The sequence below is a fragment of the Pelodiscus sinensis genome, chromosome 1, assembly GCF_052426305.1.
Source record: "Pelodiscus sinensis isolate ZL-2025 chromosome 1, ASM5242630v1, whole genome shotgun sequence".
NCBI classification, from domain to species: Eukaryota; Metazoa; Chordata; order Testudines; family Trionychidae; genus Pelodiscus; species Pelodiscus sinensis.
Window position 1 is genome coordinate 6,598,394 of NC_143052.1, and position 22,448 is coordinate 6,620,841.

Genomic DNA, 22,448 nt, shown 5'->3' on the forward strand with positions numbered 1-22,448 from the left:
GAGCTTTCACAGTAAAATTCACAAAGACAAGCTATCCTTTTCAATTGTTTAATAAAAACTAAGATTTTCTGTCATGCAGGAGATGAGCACCATTATTTGATGAACCAGTAGCAAGAGGGTGTTGTCTGGACAAAAAGAAACTCCTCTGCTTAAAGTCGTGGGCATTTGCACATTTAGTTTTGCTTCTATTTAATCTCTGCTGGTGGCTGGTTTTGGCCACAATACTAAAAATGAAATAAAACCACACAACCTTCCTGTACAATCAATGAACGAGTATCATAACAATGACCAAGAAAGGTTAAGTGACTTGCCAAAGTCCATGGAGGCTAGTCAGTGGCAGACACTGCCGAGAAACTCTGTGCTTGCACTACTAGATCAGGTTGCCTCTCCCATACAGGACCAAGTCAAGGGAATGAAAGACCATAATTTAGCATGAAAGACCATAATTTAGAGACCAGGATGGTTATATGAAGCAAAAAAATTTGACAATTCAGGAGTTGCCTTTGTTAACCAAACTTCTTTCAGTAAGTGTGATTTTTAGCTACCGTATATCTGGGAAAGAGTTAATATTTCCTAACCAACTCTAAGTTCATGATTTCCTTCTTCATTTGCTCACTGGCAATGAAAGGTTTAAAGATCTGAGAAAAGCTAAGAGTCTCTGGTACCTTATGGGATTCAGATGCATCCCACACTGGGTCACCCTGATGACAAAGTGACTCCTTCGATAACGGGTTTCTCTTTTCTTACGGAATCTGGTTCAAAGGATTCTCATCTCCAGGGGACCTTTCAGCCAGGGTACGGCCCAACTTCAATCCAAGACACGGGCATCTTTCCCCGTCTATCCCTGCAGCTGCTTGATCTCAGCCGCTGGCATCTACACTAGTAACAGGTAGAGCTGCCCTCCTCATGTAGCTGAAACATGTAGGTCTAGAAACTGAGTTCGAAATCGCACAGGACAAGGCAACGATTTCCAGAATGACGTGGTATGGCCCAACTTGAGACCAGCTTTTCTTGTGATATTTTAGTAGCCCTTGATATTTCCTCTTCCATGAGATGAACTAACATCCCTGCATTATGAGTGGGAAGCTGAAGCAAAGATAGGATTAGTGATGTATCCAAGGCCAAAGAGAGAGTTCGGTGGCAGAGCTGGGATTAGCACTCAAGGAATTTCAGCCTCCGAGGCCTGGGCTCCTCTCTTGCTTCTGATCTTGGAGGAAACCAGGAAGCGGAGAGACATGTCAAAACAGCGACCAAGCTAGAGTTAGCGAGGGCTGAAGGCTGCTTTGAATGATGATCTAAGTTTTCCCAAACTGGTTCCATCCATCCCTACTGGTGATTTAATACAAGCTTGCAAAATCTTCACAAAAACGTACCAGCCGCAGGCAAAACTGACTGGTCCTTCCTTACCAAACAGATAGTCCTGGAAAAACTATTACATCTTCCTGGCCCATCACCTGGTGAGTGGAATTATGCAAAAGTGGGGTTAACCTACAGTAATATTTAAAAAAATCAAATAACATTTAGGTGTCTATTGGGTGAGAGTGGAACTGTCAAGAGCCGCCGAACACTTCAGCTTTTGCAGCCAAATCAAAGACATCCTCTTCTCAGTGGGATGGATGACATATCCATACCGAGAGCTCTCGCCTTGTCTGCAGAAGTAACAGCTACAGCCTCTTTGCGTTGAAGGGTTTGTCCTGCTGTATTTCCAGCCTCTGAGCTGTCCCGGGTTCACCTCCTGCAGTTCCCTTCTCATTTATGTAATGGGTCCGCAGCCAGTTGCCTTCCTGGGGCGAGAAAGGAAAGAGAAAAGAAATGGGTTCGCTTGGCTGGACGTTCTGCTCCTCCTGGAGGTTCTTAGGACACCCTTGGTCTACACTAGGGCTTTATTTCAAAATAACCCTCCGTAGGTCGAAGTAATGACCCTTTACTTCGAAATAATGGGCCGCTTATTTCGAAAGCTGTACATCAGAACGGCCAGACTGGATCAGACCAAAGGTCCATCTAGCCCAGTGTCCTGTCTGCCGACAGTGGCCAGTGCCAGGTGCCCCAGAGGGAGTGAACAGAAGAGGGAATCATCAAGGGATCCTTTTCCCATCACCCATTTCCAGCCTCTAACAAACAGAGGCTATGGCCACCATTCCTACCCATCCTGGCTATTAGCCACTGAGGGACCTAACCTCCATGAGTTTATCTAGCTTTTTTTTGAAACTTAAAGTTTTGGGCTTCACCACATCCTCTGGCAAGGAGTTCCACAAGTTGGCTGTGCGCTGTGTGAAAAAAAACCTTCCTTTTGTTTGTTTTAAACCTGCTACCTCCTAATTTCACTTGTGGCCCCCAGTTCCTATGTTATGGGAACAGGTAAATAACTTTTCCTTATTCACTTTCTCCATACCTGTCATGATTTTATAGACCTCTGTCATATCCCCCTTAGTCTCCTCTTTTCTAAGATGAAAAGTCCCAGGCTTTTTAATCTCTCTTCATATGGGACCTGTTCCAAACCCCTCATCATTTTTGTTGCCCTTTTCTCAACCTGTACGCAGTATTCAAGATGTGGGAGTACCAGGGATTTATATAGAGACAATAAGGTATTCTCAGTCCGATTCTCTATCCCTTTTTTAATGATTCCTAATATTCTGTTTGCTTTTTTGACTGACACTGCACACTGACAGGATGTTTTCAGGGATCTTTCCACAATGAGTCCAAGATCTCTCTTTTGAGCAGTTAAAGCTAAATTACTCCCCATCATTTTGTATGTATAGTTGGGATTATGTTTTCCAATGTGCATTACTTTACATTTATCAACATTAAAATTCATTTGCCATTTTATTGCCCACTCATCAAGTTTGGTGAGATCCATTTGAAGCTCTTCACAGTCTGCTTTAGTCTGAACTATCTTGAGCTGTTTGGTATCAGCTGCAAAATTTGCCACCTCATTGTTTACCCCTTTTTCTAGATCATTTATAAATAAGTTGAATAGGATGGGTCCCAGGACAGACCCTTGGAAGACCCCACTAATTATCTCTCTCCACTCGGAAAACTTACCATTTGTTCCTACCCTTTGTTTCCTGTCTTTTAACCAGTTACCAGTCCATGAGTGGTCCTTCCCTTTATCCCACGACAATTTACTTTACTTAAGAGCCTTTAGTGAGGGACCTTGTCAAAGGCTTTCTGAAAATCTAAGTATACTCTATCCACTGGATCCCCCTAGTCCACATGCTTGTTGACCCCCTCAAAGAACCAGTCTGTACTCCTTTCCTTGGAGAATAATGCTGATTCCGAAATAGTTCTTTCGAAATAGCGGCAGTGTGGGCGCTCCAGTGCTGCTATTTCAAAATAACGACTCCCCAGAGTCATTCAAAGTAATTACCCAGAGTAATTCGAACTAATTACTCCCCAATTCCCCCAGTGTTGCCTGGAGCTCTAAGCTGAGCTTAAATCAGACAGTGAGACCCAGACTCTGAGGTGAATATAACCCCTCCCCCCCAAAATGCCTCTATTGTTAAATCTAATGAACACCACCAGAAATGTTTAAGATTGACTGTGGACAGTGAATGTGTCTGGACTGCAACTCACAGGCTGACTGAGCGGTGTGAACCTCAGCAGAGGAGCACACAAGTGTCCCTCTAGGTTAGTTCATTTTACCCACCGATCAGCAGCAGATAACGGTGGTGGTATTGTCGACAGCAGCCGCGGCGGAACGGCAGCGTCCAGTTTCCTCTGGAATGTCTCTGCAAAGCGACAGGCCCCTCCTGACCCCGAAGAGGGGCTCCCCTGTGTATCTAACTCTCGGACTTTACCTCAGGCAACGGAAGTCCAGCTGTGCTTCCAAGAGCAATGTTTGCCAGGAGAGCCCCTGAGCACAAGGGGTGTGTCTAGACTACATGGCTCCATCGACGGAGCCATGTAGATGAGGCAGGACGACAAAGGGAAATGAAGAGGCGATTTAAATAATCGCCGCTTCATTTAAATCAAAATGGCCGCTGCACTGTGCCGATCAGCTGTTTGTCGGGGCATAAAGGATCTGCCGACAAAGGGTTCTGGCGTCGGCAGATCCCCGTATAGACTGCCGCGCTGTGCCGACAAACAGCTGATAGATAGAGCGGGGGTGGGAACCCTTTTTTGGGTTAGAGGCCACTGACCCACGGAAAAATCAGTCAGCCAGTCGCTGCACACAAGTGAGAAACAACCCCCCCCCTCATCAGCGTGGGCTCCCCAATGTTGGGGGGAGCCCCAAGCCTCCGGGGCTGGATCCAGGCAAGTTGGAGGCTGCATCTGGCCTCTGGGCCTGAGATTCCCCTCCCCTAACACTGAGGCAGAAGAAAACGAAGAGGCCAAAGGAAAACCTGAGGGGTTAAAGGGCATTGACCCCAGGGCTCCTGTGAAAGCCAGCCCTGAGAAATAGTAATAGAGAGGCAGCCGTGTTAGTCTGATCTTCCTAAAACAAAAGGACAAACTATGTAGCGCTTTAAAGACTAACAAGATGGTTTAATAGGTGATGAGCTTTCGTGGGCCAGACCCACTTCCACAGATCAAAAAGCCCTGAGAAAGGCTTTTTGTCAGTTTCAAGCATTAAGCGTGGAGCTCGCACTACAAAGGCTGCTTCTAACTCCAGTTTCCGTCTGTGTGCTTCACAATGATCAGAACATCTTGTCTCCACGGGATGGAATTGTTAAGGGGCAGATTGTGTTCGCAAGGGAACACTGTCACCTACGTCCGTGGTGGGCTCAAAGCGAGGAAACTCGTGCTGTCGTCATTCACCGCGTCTGCTTTCTGGCAAGGAAGATGAAAGGGACTCCAACCACACGCAATCAAGCTGCTTAAAAGGGTTCAGGGTCATTACAAACAGGGGCGATGGAGCACGCTGCCGGTGCAAGAGTGGAAGCGACTCTTCACAAAGTGCCGCCAACGTACAAAGTTCGCAGATTGAAACTGGGAACCTTCCCGCGTCTTTCAGAGCCAGCGATGTGGCCTTTAACAGCGGGAGGCCGCACGCCACAGCTGGACGCCAGCCGTTCCAGTTGATGGGGCCTTCCCCACTACCAAGACCTCTGTGTCTGTTGTAAAACATAGTTCCATTCCCTGCTGGGATCAACCTCCTCCGACTGCCGGATACATTCTCCTGGTGGTCCTGTGCTTGAGACATCGCCACTGTTTCCACGGGTGAGAACTGTGAGGTCACAGACGGACAGATCAGGATCAGCTGACGTGAAGCAGCGCTGTTCTAAAAAAGGGGAGTAACGTAGCAAACACGAGGCATGCATGTGTGCGCCACTGCCATCTGCTGGGGGCAATCAGAGCAGCTCGCCTGTGTGTCATTAGCCCTTTACTGCTGAATGCTAGTGGAGATTCCCCTTTGGGTCAAGGACAGGGGCTTATGCTGAGTTTGATCTCTGCTGTTGATGTGAAGTGGCCCCAGAGTGCAAGTAGTATTTGTAATTACCAGCAAGGAACTAAGATGGATGAAGGGACAAGCTGGGTACCAGAGCCTTAAGGGTCCCACCGTGGCAGCAGATGGTACGGAGAGCTGTCATTGATAGTTGGGCTGATGCTAAAGAGGAGGTTTTTCACCGTAGGCTCATACTCCCAAGGTATGGGGGAGCCTGGCACCAGATGATTTCCGGGATCGGAAAGGCCAAGTGTGACAACAGGCCTGTAATTTTTGCCTGCCTAGGAATTTATCTCCAAGAGCAGGTCAAATTAGTGTCAGGAAAGAAGTTTACAGAGAGGTCAAAGGACATGGATTAGCAAAATGGCCACATCTATATAATCCAAGGACTGTTGAAAATACGCTTATTGAAAACAGATCGGAAGTTTATGAACCAAGATGGAGGTGCTGGATCTTAGGTGTAATTGGGGGGGAGGGGGGTTGCTCCACCCACCATTCCCTTTGTGGGTCCTTCAGAAAGATCTGAGGAGAGAGGAGATAGAAAGAGCAGACGGAGGCTACTGGACCTGGGACCTCAAGCCTTCATCTTCCTGATCCTACAAGATGTCCTGACCAGAGCAGGCCAGAGAGAGGGACCCAGATGGCGTAACCGCTCCTGACAGCACCAGCGGCATCCCACTGAGATGACATGGGATTGGGCATCTCAACTGACTTCTTCTCTTTCCCCCAACAGGGCAGGTAGCACCATCTTTCCTAGCACCCTAGAGACTGTTGGGCAAGGGGGGTTTCCTTCGAAAAGTCTCTCCAGCAGAAGGCAAGGGAACAATGAAAGCCTAACTTCAGACTTGTCATTTCCGATGCTTGAACTGTCTCCCCTTTGTTTCTGTATCTTTAATAAAAAGTTAAACAACTTGTTTGCCAAGGCCCGTGCATGCCAAACCCCAAACCTTCTTTAATAACACAGCACCGTGATAAAACCCTGCACGTCAAACCAGGAACGTGGGACCCGGCACGAGAGAACAGAGCTGGGTTCTAAAATACCAAGGGTGAAGTCCCAAACTTGTGAGACGTTTGCCTTCGGCTTAGTTGGAGCTAGGATTTCACCCCAGGGAGGCAGATGCTGTACAGCAGAACCCACTAATTGGCACTAATCAGCAACTGGGAGACCCACGGGGTACAAAGCAATTCACCACCACGTGGGAGGTCTCTGGATGCAGTTGATAATTGAAGGACTGTGTGTCCCATGATGCCATTGATGGAAACTCAATTACCCAAGCAAGTCTGAAACAAAGGACAGGACTATGCAGCACTTTAAAGACTAACAAGATGGTTTATTAGGTGATGAGTTTTCGAAAGCTCATCACCTAATAAACCATCTTGTTAGTCTTTAAAGTGCTGCATAGTCCTGTCTTTTGTTTCAGCAAGACCAGACTAACACGGCTACACCTCCATTACCAAGCAAGTCTGGCTTTGAAAAAGTAGCTGAGATGCTGTGCATTGTGCATTGTTTGCCTTCCTCACCAGCGTTGTTCCAGATTTGATATGCTGCCAGGCAATGTTCCCATTATTTTTTTTCCATCTGTGAGTGGAATAAATGTTGTCATGTGCACCAAGGCATATGTGGATGTGCACCACCAATAGAAATGCATGCTGCCGCCTGTGGGCGTTCTGCTAATCAGCAGAGCGCCAGATTGATGTGCCGTTGGGATGATGTTCAGCACGTTCTATGCTCTAGGGAGGCCTACAACCTTGAAAGCTAAGGTAAGGGCCATATACATTTGAGGTGTCTCTTCCATGACTGTGTTCAGGTGTCAGAAATATAACAGGGCTACGTCTAGACTGGCATGATTTTCCGCAAATGCTTTTAACGTAAAAGTTTTTCCGTTAAAAGCATTTGCGGAAAAGAGTGTCTAGATTGGCAGGACGCTTTTCCGCAAAAGCACTTTTTGCGGAAAAGCATCCATGCCAATCTAGACGCGGTTTTGCGCAAGGAAGCCCCGATCGCCATTTTCGCCATCGGGGCTTTTTTGCGCAAAACAATACCGCGTTGTCTACACTGGCCCTCTTGTGCAAAAGCATTTGTGCAAGAGGGCTTTTGCCCGAACGGGAGCAGCATAGCATTTCTGCAAGAACACTGACAATCTTACATGAGCTCGTCAGTGTTCTTGCGGAAATTCAAGCGGCCAGTGTAGACAGCTGGAAAGTTTTTCCGCAAAAGCAGCTGATCATAGATCAAAGAATCACAGAACACTAGAAGTGGAAGGGACCTTGAGAGGTCATCAAGTCCAGTCCCCTGCCTCATGGCAGGATCAAGCACCATCTAGATCATCCCTGAAAGGTGTCTATCTAATCTGCTTTTAAATATCTCCAGTGTTGGAGATTCCACAACCTCCCTAGGCAACTTATTCCAGTGTTTCACCATCCTGACAGTTGTGAAGTTTTTCCTAATGTCTAACCTAACCCTCCCTTGCTGCAGTTTAAGCCCATTGCTTCTTGTCCTGTCCTCAGAGATTAAGGAGAACAATTTTTCTTCCTTCTCCTTGTAACACCCTGAAACCCTTTTAGGTATTTGAAAGCTACTTTCAAGATGGCTCCTGCCTAGATATGGCTTGCAGTGTTCTAAACAAAAAAACCAAACCAAACCAAACCAAAAAACAAAAAAACTTAAAAAACCCCCAACCCAACCAACCTACTCCTTGCTTCTAATAACTTACAGCCTAGAAGCAGCCATGTGGCCAATGCCATGCACAGAAACATGAATCTTGCATGACGATGTCACCTCGTCAGTCCTGATGGGCTTGGATGAGCTGCCTGTCCCAGACGTGGAAGGGAAAAAGGCAACCCAGCTCCTTCAAAAAACAGGACTGTGCAGCACTTTAAAGACTAACAAGATGGTTTATTAGGTGATGAGCTTCCGTGGGCCAGACCCACTTCCTCAGATCAAATAGTTCCTTCAGGAACTGGATTTATCAGGAAGGGGACTGTGAAAAGCTGGTGGCCACTTCAGATTGGAACTGGAGTACGATCCAGCAGGCTTCCTTCTCTGAGAGCTGGGGAATGCTACGGGTCCCTTTCAGCAAAGCATGCTGGGAATGGGAGGAGTCTGAGGCCTTATAAAACACAGGGTCCTCCCACGTAGCCAGTCGGAGGCAGGAGCAGGATGGGTAACACCAGTGCCGGCCTGGTCAGTGTGTTCCAGCAGAGTGCAGACAGGCAGCGCCTGGGAAATAGGTCCCGTTTTCGGGACTCCAGACGCAGAGGCTGGGGCTGGCCTCACCTTCTTAAAGAGACATGGATTCCTCAGGAAGGAAACACTTTAGCCATGTTTGGGGCACCAGGAGCCCTGAATCGAGCTGCTGGTGACAAAAACCTGGATGGATTTTTACTGCTCTGAGTCTCCCTTTTTCCTGCCACGTCGGGAGTGGTAAGTCTGGCCTGCTAGGGAGTACCAGGAGATATGGCTTTGTAGGAGCTCTTTGAAGGCAGAGAGGGGTAGGAGGCTAACGTAGGACTCACCAGTGCTATGAAGGGGTAGGAGAAGTAACCGGTGTGGCCCCACCCAGGACTGGAAGGCACCTCCTGTGGTCCCACTGCGAACCCAATCAAATTCCAACTTCAGACCACTTGGGTTTCTTGCCCCCCCGCTACTCCGATGGGGAGGCCATTGCAGACCTTGCTCCAGGAAGGATGAGAATGGCCCTGGGCCAGTCTCCCCCCATGTGTTCCTGCAGAAGCAAAGGAGGAGAAGACCCCCTACCTGTTGTGACTTTACACTGACGCTCACAGGTGAGTTTGGATTTAAACCGATTGCTGTTCCCTCCGCAGCCTCCGAACACGAAGGGCCTGCAGGCATCGGCTTCCCCGTGGTAATACCAGAGCAGCGTGTAGTGCAGGCAAGAGCCTTCGTCCATAGGCAGCCGACACGGGTCTGAAACGACACAGATCCCCACCCAGTGATCGACGCTGGGACTGAAAGAGGCTGGCCAGACGTTGCCACCCTTATTCCCGCCGCGCAGCAGCTGAGCGTGTAAACAGCCCGGTTCGTTGCAGTGGGGATTCTGGGGGAGCTAGGCCCAGATCCTGCGCACCCGGCTCCTACTACATTTAAACTGCAGAGTGGCAGCAGCCCCTTATCGACTAATCGTGTATACAAATTGTATCGAGTCTGTGATTAGTCATTTACTCGATATTTAACATCGTTAGCGCTGGGCAAGGTTCCCCTCCCTGCAGGGTCCTGCATCAGAGCCTGCATGAGGGACCCCCCAAATGTTCTACCGTCCCCACCTGCAACACCCCCTGCGGCTCCCGCTCGCCTACCGTGGCTCTGTCCTCAGCAGACACTGCCTGAAGGGTTCTTTGCAGACAGGAGCTACGAGCTCTCACCCGTGGCGAGCATCCGAGCCGGCTTCAGCCCGGCAGAAAATCAGATTCCCAGTGACGGGAAAGTTAGGGGTCATTTTCCCACCATGGATCTCGCAAACCACACCAGGCACTAGCGTCTGAGCGCCAAAAGTGCTGGTTAACCCTTCCACTGCTGATTAACCCTCCGTGGCCCTCCCTGCCCCCAGCACCATCTGTGACACGTGACATGGCATGGCAGGGCTGGAGAACACTGTTGCCGGCGGCAACATGTTGCAATTAGTTATCTGAAGAAGTGGGGAAAATCCAGTGCCTAAGTTCACCGTCTCCACACAGTAGGAGAGAGACAGAGATTTAGCTGGTGTAACTGGCTCCGTGTGTGCGTCTCCTTGAGTGCTCCTGAAAGTGACTTCCCTAAATGCCATTTAATTCAGTGCATTTCACCTTCTAATGGACTATGGGCATGCTGCTGCTCTCGCTGGAGCTGATCCATTATCTGCTTATCACCAGGAGCTGCAGCGAAAGCAAATGGAAATCACAGTTAATGAGGGCGTGCAAATAAATTAGCCGGGATTTAAATATTGATCGTTACAGGCTTACATGGTTTTCCGTCATATAACAAGCTCTTGATAAATGTCACCAAACAACTGGTGAGCGGTGGAAAGCGGCAGCAATAAAATTCTTAATGGCTTTTAACAACTCCGCCAGAAAGGTCAGATGTTAGAGGAAGCGGAGCGAGCGGCGGGGTTGGGGCGAGAAGGGAGATAAATGTCAGAGCGAGGCTCTGTAAATCTGAGAAGTTTGAAAAGCCAGACGCGACAGTCATCCAGCAGTAATAGCTGCCTGATTGCCAAATCCCGGTAGCATTTCGAGGGCTTATCCAAACTCATCCCCTAGCAAAGCCATTCGTGTGCCCTGGTCCTGGCAACCCACGCTCCAATGGGGCTGCCAGTTGGAGACGGACACCGCTGTGATCCAATAACTGGGCCCATGTCGCTGATCGCAAACTCCCGAGAGCCGACATGTTTCTTTGAAGTCAATGTAGGCCAGCTGGGTGATGCCATCGAAGGATGGTAAAGACCCCAACGCGGAGTAGGCAGCACCTTAGAGGACAGAGCAGGAAGGCTGCAAAACTTGGATCCAGAGACCACGTTGGGGGCTGTTTGGATTTAGCTCCCAGTCGGACACGGACCTGTCTCTAGATGTTGGGACTCTTTTTTTTCATGTGTCTTTGGAGTCCACGCCGGGTGCTCCAATGTCACTGTGTCACCGTCACCAGGCGGATTTGAATCTGGGACCTCTGAAGCTTAGTATAGGAGCCTCTATCCTCTGAGCTAAAAGCCAGCTGGCTCTCAATCTAGGCTGTCGAGGTCTCTTGGTCTTAGCGGTTGCTGTGGTCTAGGTACCACTTCATGGGACAGTGAACCACACAAGGTGTGTGGGTTACAACTGCACTGCAGCCCTCTTCTGACACCCCAAATTTCGACATGACCCTAGGCCAGGGGGCCAAAGCCAAAGCTGGATCCCACGGCCATGGGTGGAAACCTGAACCCGGGGAGTGGGGCTTGCGTGTCAGCTTCAGCAAGTCGAATGCTAGCCCCGACGAACCCTTTAAAATGGGTCCAGGACTCACTTTATCGAACTTTGCCCATAGATACCACGGCGAGGGGCCCCTTGGACAGAATGTTTCTGCTGCTGGGGCCTGGGGCTGCCAGGGAACTTAAATCGGCACAGTGATGCCCTTCAGGGGTGCGAAAAATCCACCCCCGGGAGAAGGAGCTACACTGAGGTAGACAGCGGTAGGTCGATGGAAGAATTCTTCTGTCCACCGAGCTACGGCCTCTTGGGGAGGTGGATTCGCAGCCGCCATGGAGCATCCCTCCCGTCTGGGCAGTATGAAAGTAGACGGTCCCTGGGGGAGTTCTCGCAGATGGTACAAAGCAGCACGGACAAGCCCCTTCCTTGTTTAAACCACAGTGCTGTGTTTTCAAGGGGGGCCTGCCTGTCTGGGCGATTTCGTCCCTAACTGCAGCGATTGGCGTTGGCTCACAAGCCTGCCTCCGGCTCTCTCCGTTCATGTAACCCAGCGGTTCTCAAACCGGGGGTCAGGACCTCAAAGCGGGTCACGGCCCACGTTTTGCAGCACGGTACAGGGCCCGTGTGATATTGGGCTGCCCATGCGGTGGCATTGGGTCACAAAGCGAGGAGGTGCCCTAGGCCCCACTCCCCACGTGTCTGGTGAGAGGGGCAGGCGTCTGAACCACATTCAGAGAGCTTGGTTCAGTCTGTGTCGTCACGGAGGCAGATTTTATGCTGCGGCCGCTGTACGGGCCCAGCTACACTTCCTATGCGGCCCAACCGCGTTCCTTTCTGTGCCACCTCGGGAGGTATCTGGGCGGCTGTCCCGCAGTGGCAAGGCAGGAAGAGGCGGAGCGAGGGTGGAGCTTTGCGGGGAAGGGGCGGAGTTGGGATTGGTCCTCGGGGGGGGGGGGTTGCAGGGAGGACCCCCTGGGAATAAATAAAAGTGAGTGCTTAGGAATGGACCAACTTCTGCTGGCGAGGGAGACAAGCTTTCAAGCTGCACAGGGTTCTCCTCAGGACTAGCGGGAGACCCAAAGAAGAACTGTGTGTAACTCAAAAGCGTGTCCCTCTCACCAGCAGTAGTCCAATAAAAGAACTAATATCCCGGGACTGCCACAGCACCAGCACCGCCACATACTATCTGTGTTGGTGGGACAGAGCCATCCCACACGGAGAGACAAGGGACAGGGGAAACACAGCAGAGGGAGAAAAAGCTGAGCTGAGATGGCCTGAAAGCACAGTCATGTGACCCTGAGATAACGATAGAAGAAAACGCTTTTTGGGCCCAGAGTTCCGGGCATGCTGCAAAGGGGCTGTCTCCTGCTGTGTTCAGAGAAACAGGACTTTGCACATGCCTTGTAAGTAAACATGGCTGTTTGAAAGAACATCCCAGACGCCATCTTTAACTTCTACTCCCACCTGGAACGCCCGCGCAGCCAAGAACTTTGACTAGCCGCCAACGTCCAAAGGGCAACTTAACGTATAACATTATTAGCAAATGCTAGTGTCTCGAGCTATTCTATCAGTGACCTTACACCTGTGAGCTACCAAATGGGTCGGGAACAGGGTAGATTTTAACGCTTTTTTCTACGAGCCTTGTATAAATCTGCCATCCAGAGCTTCCTTATTCCATAGATTTAAAGCCAGAAGCACCAGTGCCGGACCCCGGGAGGCCAGAGGGCCATGCTCCCCCTCTTTTTAACAAAAGAAACACAAGCACAGAATTCATGTCCCTGCAGACTTTCCCCCCCCCCCCATAGAATAATAGATCCTGCCTGGGAGGTGCTGCAATTACATCTTTCAGCCACCAGGGGCTGCTAGGGTGCTATAAGAGAGGGCACGCTGGTGTACTAGCAGATCAGCTGGCTATGGAGAGGGAGGGGAGACTTTGGCCATGACGTCCCCCCCCTTCTACAAAGAGTCTGGGGTATCCTTGGTCAGAGGGGCAATTAAGATAAATTAATTGGACCTTCATGACACAGGAAACCTGGAAAACATCACCCAGTAATTCCCACATCTGGCTCTCCAGGTTGGTTGAAAGGAGCAACACGCTGTCAGGGCTGGACTTTTGTCCCCTCCCCATCCCCAAAACTCCTGCCCTGGGTGCCTTCCATGGCTCAGCTGGTCCGATACAATCATCTGTTATGCCCAGCGGGCTCAGCGTCCTGCCTCGCCACTCTGACTGTAAAAGTACCACGGGCTGAACCTCTCTCATTCGGGACTCTCTGGTCCGGCAGGACCATGGATGTTGCTGGACCAGAAAGCCCTAGCCAGAGAGGTTGCTAGGGGCTGGGTGCAGTTGGTCTGCTAGGCCAGCAGCCTGCAGAGAGTCCTGGCCAGCAACGGACCCCCATCGGTAGCCCACAGGCCAGCAGCTGTGAGCAGGCCCCGGCTTGGGGGCTGGCAGCTGGAGCAGAGACCTGTAGGGGATAGGCAGCCCACAGGACTGGTGGCCAGGGTTAGTAATGCCTGGCAGGCTGGTTGGGAGCAGCGGCAATGGATGGAGATGATGGGCCAGGAGGGGAGCCCCGGAGACCTGACTGGCAAACTCCCTTGTTTGGGACCCCTCGGGCCCTGAGGCTGCTGGACTCGGGAGTTCCAACCTGTACAACATTTGTCCATGACGGGCCAGGTCTCTCCATCTCGCCGCCACACTAACACGGCACGTGGGACCCTCACTGCGGCTAGTTCTAGGTTTGTTTTCCAACAATCAGCGCTCAGTGGTTTCCATTCATGGCTTTCCCGTCCTATGCCAACAGTGCTCTTGACACGGCCCTCGTTCCAACCCTACTGGGCAGGGGTTTTACAGTACAATTCCCAGCCTGCTGTGGGCGAGGTGGGGAGGGGGTTGTCTTCAGGGGTAGCCCAAGCTAAAATGCACACAGAGGAACATAAATTACCTGTCAGAAATGGCGCTGATTCCATGCTAGGCCTTGCTGGCTGGGTCACGTTCTGTATTTCACTAAGTAATTCTTGCTGCGCTCTGTCCGCCTTCGCTACGGGCGCTGGCGACTGAAAATTCTCGTTGATATTCCGGCCCGTACCTGCTGGAGAGTCAGCGCTGGGGTCTTCAGATTTAATCAGCAAGGGAAAGGCTTTCCCTGAATGAAAAGCATTGGCACAGTGTGGAGAGGAGACCTCAGTGCTGTGATGGCAGGAGAAGCCTAGCTTCAAACCACATACAGATCTACAGATTTACTGAGGCTACTCCTGGCTACTATTTCAGTTCACAGGGATGCTTCAGTTATTAGCTGGATCTACAGTGGGCCCCCAAACTTAGCAGCTGTGTTAGAAGCAAAGCGGGTTGAACAGTGCAAAGCCGTGTGTGGGTATGTGCCCCTGCAGGGACAGATGTTCCTGTTCGGAAAAGCTGCTTGGCCCAGTTCCAGGCCTACTCTGTGAGGTGCATGCATGAGGAATTTTTGCACCATTGGGCACGTCTATACTGGGGCGCTATTTCGAAATAACTAGATGAGCCTCCTCACTACCCTAGTTCGAAACAAAGGGCTTGTTATTTGGAAATAATAACTCTGGCTCATGAAGAGGGATACGCTTATTTGGAAATAGTGATTTCGGGAGTTATTATTTTGAAATATAATGTAGACAGAACCATTCGGGGGCTGATCACACAAAATGGCGGGAGGTGGCTTCTTCTTTGTACAAGGCCCAGGGAAGATGTGAGCACCCGGATGCTCACCCGGGAACAAGAACAGTCGCGACAGGCTCCCCGGTTTAAAATGCAAAGGTGGTGTTCATCGGCGTTATTTATTTGCATTATGGGAGCACCTAGAATGGGAAGCGACTGTCGAGGAAGGATACTGCAGGAAGGGATCTAGGGGTCATAGTGGACCACAAGCTAAATATGAGTCAACAGAGTGACTGTTGCAAAAAAAGCAAACATGATTCTGGGATGCATTCACAGGCGTATGATGAGCAAAAGAGTAGCGTTTTAGAGTTTAAAAACTATTTTTCATTATATGGCATTTGGTTTTTAGTTAGCAGTGGCTGGAGACACAAAATGGCTGACTGCAATAATATCGAATTTCATTCTCCCACGACACTGGGTATGTGCCCTAATCACTAGGCTAACAGCTGTCTGGGATATGGCTCCGCCTCCTCTTGCCTCACGGAGACAGGCGTCTCCCTGTGGATTGCTGGGAGAGGTACAGGCAGTCCCCGGGTTACGTACAAGATAGGGACTGTAGGTTTGTTCTTAAGTTGAATCTGTATGTAAGTCGGAACTGGCGTCCAGATTCAGCCGCTGCTGAAACTGACCGCCAGTTCTGACTTACATACAGAATCAACTTAAGAACCCCAGGCGTCCCCAAGTCAGCTGCTGCTGAAACTGATCAGCAGCTGATTCCAGGAAGCCCGGGGCAGAGCAACTCTGCCTTGGGCTTCCTGTAGTCAGCGCTGGTCAGTTTCAGCAGAAGCTGACTTGGGGACGCCTGGGGCAGAGCAGCTGGGGTGCTGCTGGGTTGCTCCAGTAGCGCCGCTCCTCGGTGCTACTGGACCAACCCAGCAGCACCCCATCTGCTCTGCCCCAGGCGTCCTGATTCAGCCGCTCCTGAAACTGACCAGCAGCGGCTGAATCAGGACCTGGGGCAGAGCAGCTGGGGTGCTGCCGGGTTGGTCCAGTAGTGCCCAGAGCGGCGCTGCAGGACCAATCGGCAGCGCCCCAGCTGCTCTGCCCCAGGGTCCAAAACAAAAGCCTGGTCTGCTGGGGGGGGGGCACACTAGCTGCGCCCCCCCCCCAGCAGACCAGGGACATGGGGAGCAGAGCCGCAGCGGCAGCGGGGTGCCGTGCCTCTGAGGCTTTGCTCTGGCAAAGCCTCAGAAGCGCAGGAACCCGCCCGGTGCCCCTGGTCTGCTGGAGATGGTCTCCAGCAGACCAGGGGCACCGGAGCAGCTTACGAACGGGGCTTTCTCGCCCCGGAGCTCGCAGGTAGCAATCCGCCACCTCGACCTCCGGGGCGAGAAAGCCCCGTTCGTAAGTGCGGATCTGACATAAGTCGGATCCGCGTAAGTTGGGGACTGCCTATACAGGGTTTAGGACACACCTTTCTCATCGGCACCTCCCATTGGCTATTTCTGGCAGAGCACCACCTAGCTTAATGTCTTTTGTGGACTGTGTTTTAAGGTTCCTCTCGCTACATCGTTGTAGAGGGAGTGTAGGGATCTGACTCAGGCTTTGTGCATTGTGATTTTCTAGGTGCTTTGAAGTTGCAACACCTAAGCCCTTTTGTGGCTCTGGGCCCATGTCTTTGATTTGACTGTAAAACTCCACGTGTGGTTTTCAGGTGACATGAACGATAAACTTACCGCTGCTTGTGGACGTTCGTTCCATCTTGCCTGCACAAACTGCAAAGATAGGAAAGACAGCCATTCATGAATAAAGCAAACCCAAGACTAAAGAAGGAAAGGCATCGTGAGGTCAGAGGCAGGGTTAAGGCTGGGCGAAGATTTTCCATCGAAATCAGGTTTTCAGCTCCACAAAGATGTTGACAAAAAGTTTTTGCTTTGCTTGAAAAAGGCCAGAGTGGTTTTAGTCAAAACCTGAAAACTTTTGTGCTTTTTGATGAAACGTCAGAACTCCCCATGGGGAAGAAAACAAGGATTGCTTCACAAGACATTCGTTAACAAGCAGTAAGGAATGAATGGCTTTGTCATGTGGCTTAAGAACATAAGAACGGCCAGACGGGGTCAGACCAAAGGTCCATCCTACTTGAAAGTAGGAATAAGAGATCTTCCGGAAAAGGGTTTATTTTCCGGAAAATCACGTCTAGACTGGCGCTTTTCTCCGGCATAACCCCGAGCCGGAAAAAAGCGGCAGCCATGTAAATGCAAATGCCGCGGGGGATATTTAAATCCCTCGCGGATTTGCAATTCCGACTCGTCACATTAGCATCCCTTTTCCGGAAAGGGGTGCCAATGTAGACACAGCCCACTTGTTTCTAAACAGAGCACTCTTCCTCCGACTTCCCTCACTCCTCATACAATAAGGCTACGTCTACACTGGCATGATTTTCCAAAAATGCTTTTAACGGAAAAGTTTTCCGTTAAAAGTATTTTCGGAAAAAGCGCGTCTAGATTGGCAGGATGCTTTTCTGGAAAAGCACTTTTTGCGGAAAAGCGTCTGTGCCAGTCTAGACGCGCTTTTCCACAAAAAAGCCCCGATCGTCATTTTTGCGATTGGGGCTTTTTTGCGGAAAAGAAATCTCTGCTGTCTACACTGGCCCTTTTCTGGAACCGTTTTCCGGAAAAGGACTTTTGCATGAACGGGAGCAGCATAGTTTTTCCGGAAAAGCACTGATGATTTTACATTAGATCGTCAGTGCCTTTCCGGAAATTCAAGCAGCCAGTGTAGACAGCTGGCAAGTTATTCCGGAAAACGGCTGATTTTCCGGAATAACTGGCCAGTGTAGACACAGCCTAAGGGTTACAGGAGTCGGAGTTAGAAGTCCTCCAGCTTGTCAGTATTTCAACATTATTTCGAAATAGCTACCTGCTGTGTAGACTCGGACTAAGTTATTTCAAAATAATTTTGCTGTGTAGACGTATGCTCAGGCCCTTCATTTTCAGAGTTTATTTCAGTTAATTTCCCCCTGGGAATTAATTGGTGGTTATTAGAACAACAACAAAACCTGGGGAAAATTGGTGGAAAAACTATTAATAATTTATCTGGGTAAATATCAGGGTTTATTTTGATGGACGGAAGGGCAGGAGAAAAGAGTATTCAGTAGATTAATACTCTGATGAACGGAATTCAGTGTGGTTTTCTGCCGAACTAAAACAAACTCAACACACACTGCCATCTGTGAATTGAAGATAACAATAGATCTCTAATCCCCAAGTAAAACTTTTCATTTGAATAAACAGTTTACTTTGGAGATGCAGAACTATTAGCCTATAAATATGCACACCCAATAAACAGGTGTTGCAGCACATACACTCAGCTTCCTCCTTTTCTCATGACTTTGGGTTTTTTTTTTTAAACTTTTGAATACTTTCTGGGGTTCTGAAATAGACTCAGACAGATTTTGTTTTCCCTCAGATCTTTACACTATCAGCAAACAACTTGACATGTGCACATGGTGGGTGCGAGATTCATCAGCCTGTTCAGATGTGCGTGCACTTGCGAGCTTGTGTGTGTGTTTGTTGGTTTGTTGTGTGTATTTTCTAGATTAAAAGACAGCCTTATTTAGCAGACAAACTCACGTATTATCATAATACACACATCTCATGAAATCTATTGTATTTTCCCAATACAAGACGTTATTTTTAGATGCCTGCATGATACAAAAATAGGATGAAAATTGGAAAAAAACAAATAATAATTTTGTCAAACCCAGGGTTTTTTTTCCAGTAAATATGGGTTTAAACTGAAAACAAAGGGTTTTAAGTATGATTTAGAGATCACCTCTCAGATCCTCCATTATCCAGAACTCTTTCTTGTTGAAACAGGAGCACAATGCTCCTACGTCTATGAACCCAGAGAAAAGTGTTTCCAAAGACATTGGTGTGACGGACCCCTCCCCCCATGCTTTATGAAACGGACTTATGGACATGAAAATACATAACTCAAAGATGCTTTGAGCAAATTATTTCATGTAACCTGTCACTCTTCATGTCATGATCGGCTGGTTCTCTTTATCTTACTTTGATGTATGTATCATTTTTGTGTGTAAAGTTAGACATGAGGGCTACGTCTACATTGGCACCCTTTTCCGGAAATGCTTAAAACGGAACAGTTTTCTGTTATAAGTATTTCCGGAAAAAGAGCGTCTACATTGGCAAGATGCTTTTCCGGAAAAGCACTTTTTCCGGAAAAGCGTCCGTGGCCAATGTAAACGCGCTTTTCCGCAAAAAAGCCCCGATTGTCATTTTCGCGATCGGGGCTTTTTTGTGGAAACGACTACTGGGCTGTCTACGCTGGCCCTTTTCCGGAACAGTTTTTCCAGAAAAGGACTTTTGCCCGAATGGGAGCAGCATAGTTTTTCTGGAAAAACACTGACAATTTTACAGTAGATCGTCAGTGCTTTTCCGGAAAAGCAAGCGGCCAGTGTAGACAGCTGGCAAGTTATTCCGGAAAAGCAGCTGCTTTTCCAGAATAAGTGGCCCAGTGTAGACACAGCCATGGAGTGGGGAATACTTTGTGGGTTTCAAGCGCGTGAATGAGAGGCATGGAGGGTGTTCCCTTGATATCTTGGACTACATCTACACTGCAGGCTTCTTGTGCAAGAAGCTTTTTGCAGAAGAGATTTTCTGCAAAAACTTCTTGCACAAGAGCGTGTCCACACGGCAAAAACGCATCAGAAAAGCGATGCACTTTTGCGCAAGAGAGCGTCCACACTGCATGGGCACTCTCTCACAAAAAAGCTCTGATTGCCATTAACAGAATGGCCACCAGGGCACCTGCGCGTCTTTCGATGGGCTGTTTTAGCGCAAAAAAATCCCGTTTCCTGTCCACACACACCTTTCTGCACAAGAGCTCTTGCGCAAAAAGGAGTTATTCCTCGTAGAAAGAGGAATACCTGCACCGCAAACCCCCCCTCTGTTCTGTCGATTCACTATAAATTTTCGTGTACAAAAATGCGCTTGAAGTATGGAAGCTCTGCAGGTTTTGGGGCAAAAATGGCCAAAAAAAAAAAGCCAAAATGGCCAAAAAAAAACCCTGTAGTGTAGACATAGCCTCAATGAACAACTGTTAAACAGTCTTGTTTGTCTTTAAGTTTGAGCAGTGATTGGTAGGGGGTGACCTCAATTCCTTAAAAAAGAATAGGAAAACAGGGGTGTGGGTCTTTGGGCTGGGTTGCACCTAAAGGAAGGGGCTGAAGACCCCAGAGTGGGGAAACAGCCCTGGTTTGGAGGGGCAGCTGGAAAAGAGATTTCAGGGTGCGTTTGAAAGGTTTGTACTGAAGTTTCAGTGTAGAGTGAGCCAAGCGTTTTGTTTCTTTTGAGTTTGCTCTGCCTGTTCTCACTTCTTAGCACTGAAATCCTACGGCTTGCACTTAATAAAATCACTTTGATTTTCTATCACAAAGATTTTCTAATCTTTGGGGTTTGTTCCCATTTGGGGAGTGGTATCGCAGGAGGCTGGACCCTAATCTGCCCTTTCCTTGGACCTGAAGAGGTTCAGTGTCTGTACTGCTTCTTGGGGGGCAGGGACCTCAGCTCGGGGTCTTGTCTGGGGGAGACCAGCCGAGCTGGCCCAGCAGGACCGGGCGATGAGAAGCCCCAAAGAGCAGGAAGGTGAGTGGCAGCGGCCATGGCAGCACCAGAGGCACCCCCGAGGGGTCGTCTGCGACCGCCCCCCGTCACAGTTGAGGGAATGGGAGTTGTGCTGTACCTTGAACTCTGAACATCGGCGTCCTCGCCCTCCCAGAGCTGCTGCCGAAAAGGAGGTGCCTTTCTGTGCAGTTACTGGGAGGAGCCAGAGGGTTGGCATGGGATTAAGCTTTTCAAAGTGCGGGCGTGACCCCGTACTGGGGTGCGGAACGTCAGGCGCCGGGTCGCCTTGCTCAGCCTCCCAGGGACCCCGGTGGCTCTGGTCAGCACGGCCGACCGGGCCATTAAAAGTCCCGGCTAATGCGGGGGCGTGACCCTGTCTTTGAAAACCACTGAGCGAGTCCCAGTGGGTTCTGACACCGCGCTGCCCCCCAGATGTGGCCAGCAGCAGGTCCCGCTCCTAGGTGGGGGGGTCAAGGGGCTCTGCATGCTGCTCCTGCCCCAGTCACCCACGCCACGCTCCCATTGGACGGGAGCTGGACAATGGGAGCTGGGGCAGCAGGGCCTAGGGGTGAGAGCTGCACGGAGCTGCTTGCGCACCTCCGCCTCAGTCAGACCTGCTGCTGAGCACTTCTGGGGCGCAGCATGGTCTGCAGTGCCAGGAGAGGCAGGGGGCTGCCTTAGCTGTGCCACTGACCGAGGGGAGCCTCTGGTGGTAAGCCCATGCCCCAATCCCCTGTTGCAGCCATGAGCCCCCCAAGCCCAGAGCCCCCACCTGTACCCCAAGTCCCTCATCCCCGACCCCTCTCCAGAGCATGAACCCCCAGCTCAGAGCCCTGACCCCTCCTGCAGCTCAGCCCTATGCCCTACCCCAGAATCCCTTCCTCACGCTGAGCACCTCATTCCCAGCCCCACTCCAGAGCCCTCAGCCCTGCAACTCCAACCCTCTGCCTCCGTCCCCTTCCCAGCTCCCGCACCCCAAACCCTTCATCCCCAGCTCCGGTGGGTCCCAGGTATCAACAGTTTTCTTCAACTGGGGCGCCAGGAAATTCGTTTGAGAACCACTGGACGAAGCGGTTCTAGGAAGCCACCGTTAGGGGCGTGCGAGTCCCCCACGGCCCTTTCCCGTCCAGTGCCATCTGCCCCAGGGAGCCGGCAGCGTGGCGGTGCGGGAAAGACATTGCTCCGGAAGCCACTTGAATAGAAATGGAAACACGGAGAGATCAAGAGGAAAAATTACAGCCAGGGAAGGAGGTCAAGCCTGTAGTAGGGCCCTGGTGCCCCGCGGATGCTTGTATTCATCGGGGGGCTGGACCGGCGTTTGCAGATAATGGGATGATATTAACTCCGCCACGCAGAGCTGTGCTGGCATTCAAATTGCTCCAATTTAGGCATCTCGGCAAAGCCGCCTCTCAGCAACCGGGGCTTCTTTCGGCGGACTTACCGCATGCGTCACTCATCTCACTCCGGACCACGTCCTTCACGTCTTCTTCCTGCGTGTGCAACAAGCAAAACGGGGGCTGAGCAGCAGCATCTCCAGTGAGCGACACCAGGCCCCGCTCTTCCATCCTGTGGCCCCCCCAGTGATGTGGGGCCACCCACGTGTGAGTCAGCCCTGTCAGCCGGTGACTGTAAGTTACACCCACTTTCCGCCTGTTGCCGGAGTGGCGTGCAGGGACCCCCAGTGTCACTGAGAAACAGGTTGAGGGTGTGCAGCTGGTGGAGAACTCCTCCAGAGCAAGCTCGAAATACACTCGATTAGGGCTGCCTGTTTGACAGTGTAACGAAGTGCGGCTGTCTCCCTTCTCTCATCAGTAGCAGGAGTTACACTGTACAGGGGAGAATCTACACCCGTGCTGTCCAACTGTAGTGGCTACTGCTATAGCCAGCTAGC

The 22,448-nt window shown here is 50.3% G+C and overlaps 1 protein-coding gene across 22 annotated transcripts in view; it reads right to left on the minus strand.

The window, feature by feature from the left end:
- Window positions 1-22,448, minus strand: part of LOC102464061 (uncharacterized) — a 252,426-nt gene that overhangs the window by 12,974 nt on the left and 217,004 nt on the right. For 17 of the 22 annotated variants that reach the window (XM_089778116.1, XM_089778103.1, XM_089778127.1 and 14 more), the window contains 5 exons: window positions 21,999-22,047; window positions 16,649-16,687; window positions 14,227-14,427; window positions 10,190-10,258; window positions 9,144-9,314 (listed from right to left, as the gene is read on the minus strand). In XM_089778116.1, coding sequence (XP_089634242.1) covers window positions 9,144-9,314; window positions 10,190-10,258; window positions 14,227-14,427; window positions 16,649-16,687; window positions 21,999-22,047 — 529 coding nt within the window. Of the gene's footprint in view, window positions 1-430; window positions 1,785-9,143; window positions 9,315-10,189; window positions 10,259-14,226; window positions 14,428-16,648; window positions 16,688-21,998; window positions 22,048-22,448 lie in introns of those variants that run through there. The other 5 variants (XM_089778121.1, XM_089778105.1, XR_016349502.1 and 2 more) reach the window with 4 other exon arrangements.